At 39.1% G+C, this 4,390-nt stretch overlaps 1 protein-coding gene across 2 annotated transcripts in view; it reads left to right on the top strand.

Moving 5' to 3' along the window:
- Positions 1 to 4,390, top strand: part of CELF2 (CUGBP, Elav-like family member 2) — a 1,030,042-nt gene that overhangs the window by 545,914 nt on the left and 479,738 nt on the right. For both annotated transcript variants that reach the window (XM_019509587.1, XM_019509578.1), the window contains one exon: positions 1,670 to 1,702. Coding sequence is in view for 1 of the 2 variants with exons in the window: in XM_019509578.1 (XP_019365123.1) it covers positions 1,670 to 1,702 (33 nt within the window). In the remaining variant the exon portion in view is untranslated. The remainder of the gene's footprint in view (positions 1 to 1,669; positions 1,703 to 4,390) is intronic.

The following is a 4,390-nucleotide window of genomic DNA, read 5'->3' as shown; positions in this document are numbered from 1 at the left end:
CTGTGCATAAGCCAACTCATTCTATGAGCTTCTGTCCCATCAAATGATGTAGCAGCCACACTGTGCCCCGTCAGCTCCATTTAAAACTTTGCTTTTTTGTTTTATGTACAAATGCCAAACTAACCTGTGACACTTCACCCTGAGAGATCACTGGAGCCAAAAGTTTAGGAAGAATTGATCAGTGCAAATGCGTAAGTTTACAGCAACTGCAGTTGTTGGTAAAAATCTATCAGTGAAATCTTTTAAAACAAAGATGGCCTCATGAGCCATAGAGGCACTTATTCAGGATCTCACCATATCATTACACCAGTACCAGAAAAAGCTTGCATGTTAGAAAATGTTAGGAAAATATATATTATAGGCTATCTTTTGGTGCAATTCAGAAGCTAGGATAAAAGGTGGACACATTGTCTGGCACTCTAGTACACCACCCACCAGGAATGTTCATAGGCCCTCATTTAAACATGTATATTTTGAAGTTATGATATGACATTAAGAAGTTTTTTATGAGTAACTCTTCCCCCCCCCCCTTTGTGGGTGTTTACATTATTATCTAAGGCATGTTGGAGCGGGTATTTTTGGATGGCAGGTAGGTAAAATGAATGGACCATTTGTCTGATTATGGTAGCAGTCCATATGTTCCTTTTGGTTTTTGAGAAGGGGAGTGTTAAAAATAACAGTTTTTCCTTACAAATTCTCAAACTAGATTGACTCTTTGAATAAACTGACATCTCACAAGAATGGGTTTAGTAGTGCAGCTTGATTTTGGTTGTACCTGTGTTGGTCTAAGGACATAGGCAGGCAAAGTTCTTGGGTAGATGTGATATCTTTTATTAGAGCAGCTGAGTAGTTGGAACAAAGTTCTTTGCAAGCTTTTGGGCACAAGTACCCTTCTTTAGACATGGGGAGACTCTGCCATTGTTCCGAGATCTCCAAGGAATGAAAGAACCTAAAAGTGTGACAGGAGGTCAGTGAGAATATAAATAGGTGGAAATTAGGAAAACAATGGGTAGAGAGGGGAGGCGAGGGGGGAACAAGGGGGTAAAAAATGAGTGAAGGTAAGCAAGGGAGACTCTGCTGTAGTGCTGAGTTCTCCAAGGTGGAAGAGGCAGTCTGTAAAAAAGTGAATTTCCTGTATTTGTCAGGAAAAAGGGGTTGTTTTTTTCAGCGTGCAAAAATGTAATTTCTCACTTTTTAAATTACTACTGCCCAAGGCCCAGAATGAGAAGATTCAGTCCTGAGCCACAGTAACTTCTGTACATCATAGCTTCACAAAAATTGCAGTCAAGACCCAGTATTCCTGCCGAGTCCAAAATGAGAGCTTTTTTTCTCCTGTGGCGAATGGACTCACCAGGTTCTGGCTTTCAAAGAAGCAGCAGTCCTGGCATTTGAAGCCATGACTTTAAAGGTGTGCATAGAAAAATAATTTCAACCATCCAAAATTCAAACCAGTGAAATCTTTATTATCCACCTCCACCATCTATTTCTTATTTATCACATGAGTGTACATGTTATTACAATTTTATTGTTTCTTCAAAGGAAGTGCGTGAACGATATCAATGTGAGTCTGTATAGAAAATCCAGCTGGTGTTAAATGTCTTCACTTTAAAAAAAATATTGCAACCTCTTATAACACTAACCAATTTTCCCTACCTTATATCTCTTTCAGAGAGACTGCCGAGTTATCTGGAACATTACCAAGGTAAGCAAGCTGTTCTAAACTAAATCTGTATATCAGCCTCTGGTTGCTGCTGAAATAAGTGTTGCCTCTTGAGACAGCATCATTCTTTCATGAAGAAGCCTGCCATGGTGAGGGAAGAAGGGAATACTTATATAAGGAGAAAGCACTTTGATCAACCTGATTTGTTGCCCTATCCAATGCAATGGCTGTGAAGTACTGTGACACCCCCTCCCCCCCCAATAAAAAGGATCACTCTAAGGCCAGGTACAGACATTACACTTCTATTGGTATACATGATTGGACACCAGTCTGTACCCATAACAGACCAGAAGTTCAGCACACAAAACTGCTCTATATGTCTGTAACAGGACAGAAGTTCAGTACTCATAGACCAGTTTAAAAATGGTGGAACTCAGTCTAAGATTTGCAGCCCCTCCTCCCCCCACCAAAGGGCGAATGTGTGTTGTGTTGGCTACCAATCTAAACTACGCCACTTACAGAAAACCACATAACTTGGACTGATTCCACCTTAGGCTTTTTGAATGTCTCTACCTAGCCTAAATCAACATGTTTCAAATTGCTTTGAGGCTTAGCTCAGCTTTCTGCTGCTTCAGGACAAGCATTCCAGAGATGGACATCTGCCAGGTTCAAGCTGCATGTGTTGTAGGTGGCTTTGACTTTGACTTCTACCCATAGTTAGAATATAAAACAGTTTGAAGATCCAAATGAAAGAATATTTAGAAAGCGGGAAACCTCCATAGATCCAGTCTACTCATTGGCGTGTCGTGGAAGTAAGCTTTCAAGGAACGGGTTACAGGGAGACCACCTACATATTATCAGATGAGATGAACAATATGTTGCAATCATGCAAGTAGGAAAAAAAAAAAAGAAAATCTGGGGTGGCATCCTGAATTCTATGAAGTGGCAGATTTACATTCTGAATATCAAGCAACAACCCATGTGTTCCCTTTGCATCTCATTTCATTGCAGCTTGTTTATTATTCAGCTGTGTGGTTTTTTAATAAGCTTAGTTATTTTTCAATGAATATGATGTTGTAGTTTGTTTGTTCGTAATGAAAATATGTAACATACAAGCAATGAGATCCTTGTTGCAATTGCCAAATTGATTTTTTAACATGATAATAGGGGCATTAGACATGTCAGTTCGTTTTCATTCGAAGGCAGCTAAAACATCTGCCTTTTTTTTCCAGAGGATCACTATGGTATTAAGGGTTTTGGCTTTGCCTAGTTCCAATATATAAAAATAAAGTGCATCTTCCTTTATTTCAGGGCCGTTTTCCAAGCTTGTTTCTCTTGATAGTGGTTTTGAAGGTGCAGTCTTGTTCAGGATAATCAGATGTTTGTGTTTTAGGGTTCCTGTCATTTCATGCTTTATGGCTAATGAAATACCTTGGAGCAACAGAAACAGAGCCTCTGAAATATTGCACTGGTTAATGAATTTTATGTTGTAACAAACAAAATGCGTACAATTCTGCAAATGGCCAAAAATAAAACTAGTGATTCAAAAAGCAGCTTAACAGTGATTCTTTCATTGAAAACATTAGTAATTTCCATAATCCGTATAATTTAGGATTGGTTTTAAAGGCAGAAAAATTCTGGTTTGCCATTATGTCATTAATTTAACTGAGGCTAACTGTGAGCTACCTACATGCACACCCCTTCTGCAGAAGGAACTTCTATCTTGGTACTTTTAAACGTTTCAGACTTAAAATGAGAAATCTGCAGTAGGTGCTTGAGTAAGCATCCTCTGTGTGTCTCATTACTAATGATAACCTAAATGTGTTTTTGAATTCCTGCCACAGTCAGAATTAAAGCCTTGTGGTAATATGTCGAAAGTAAAAATGAGATTATATAAGCAATGTGCATGAGGCTTTGTAATTATATTATAAATATTAAAACCAGTGATCTTGTCTAGATTAAAACAAATGTTTACAGCTGTGTGCATGCTTGCATTCTTCCACAAGTCTTCAAGCCTTTCTCTGCTGTGGTCCTGTCATTTGGCTTTTCTTTACAGAGATTTTTTGCTGCATAGGTTCATATTGCCCGTAGTCACCCTCATTTGCCTAATGGGACAAAAAAACTGCACAGTTCATGCTGTTATGTGCCATTTACACAACTACACTCAATGGCTTTGCTCTAATACTAACAGTAAGTCACAAGGATATTTTGTAGTGCAAGTTGATGAAATCTTTTTTTTTTCCTGCATTAGTAAATATAGCCAACAGGCATCTTCTTTAGCCCCTCCAAGGGCTTTGTGAGTTATCTGTGTATTGGAGGCCTAGCTGCCAGGCTCTGTGCGATGGGGGCAGCCAAAGGGGCCAGGCTGGCGACAGGGGCAGCAGCCGCCATTCTAGCAGCCTTGTGCTTGTTACATTACCGCGGTGTATGTAAGCGTTTGTCTGCCCATCTGGAGGGTGTTGGCATTCTCAGAATTAACTGCGTCTCTTAAGTGTTTTCTGCCTTTGTCCAAGCTAAAAAAAATATTCCAAATTTATACCCTAAAAAGTAGGTTTCTAAATGAAAAGTTGGTGTTCCCATTTTCCAGAATGCTAAATAATCAGCTGTAAGTTAAGGGAAACATTTTCTTCTCTCCTGCACAAACCAAGAGAGAAACCTATGTTTAGTCTTAAAGAATAAAGGCAGCAAAAGATTCCTGTTGTAACAGAAGGGTTTGGGTTTTGTGTTTTT

Source organism: Gavialis gangeticus, unplaced genomic scaffold (assembly GCF_001723915.1).
Source record: "Gavialis gangeticus isolate Ggan-Ray unplaced genomic scaffold, GavGan_comp1, whole genome shotgun sequence".
Classification (NCBI taxonomy): domain Eukaryota; kingdom Metazoa; phylum Chordata; order Crocodylia; family Gavialidae; genus Gavialis; species Gavialis gangeticus.
Note: the sequence above shows the minus strand (reverse complement) of the source record. Positions and strands in the feature narration are given on the sequence as shown.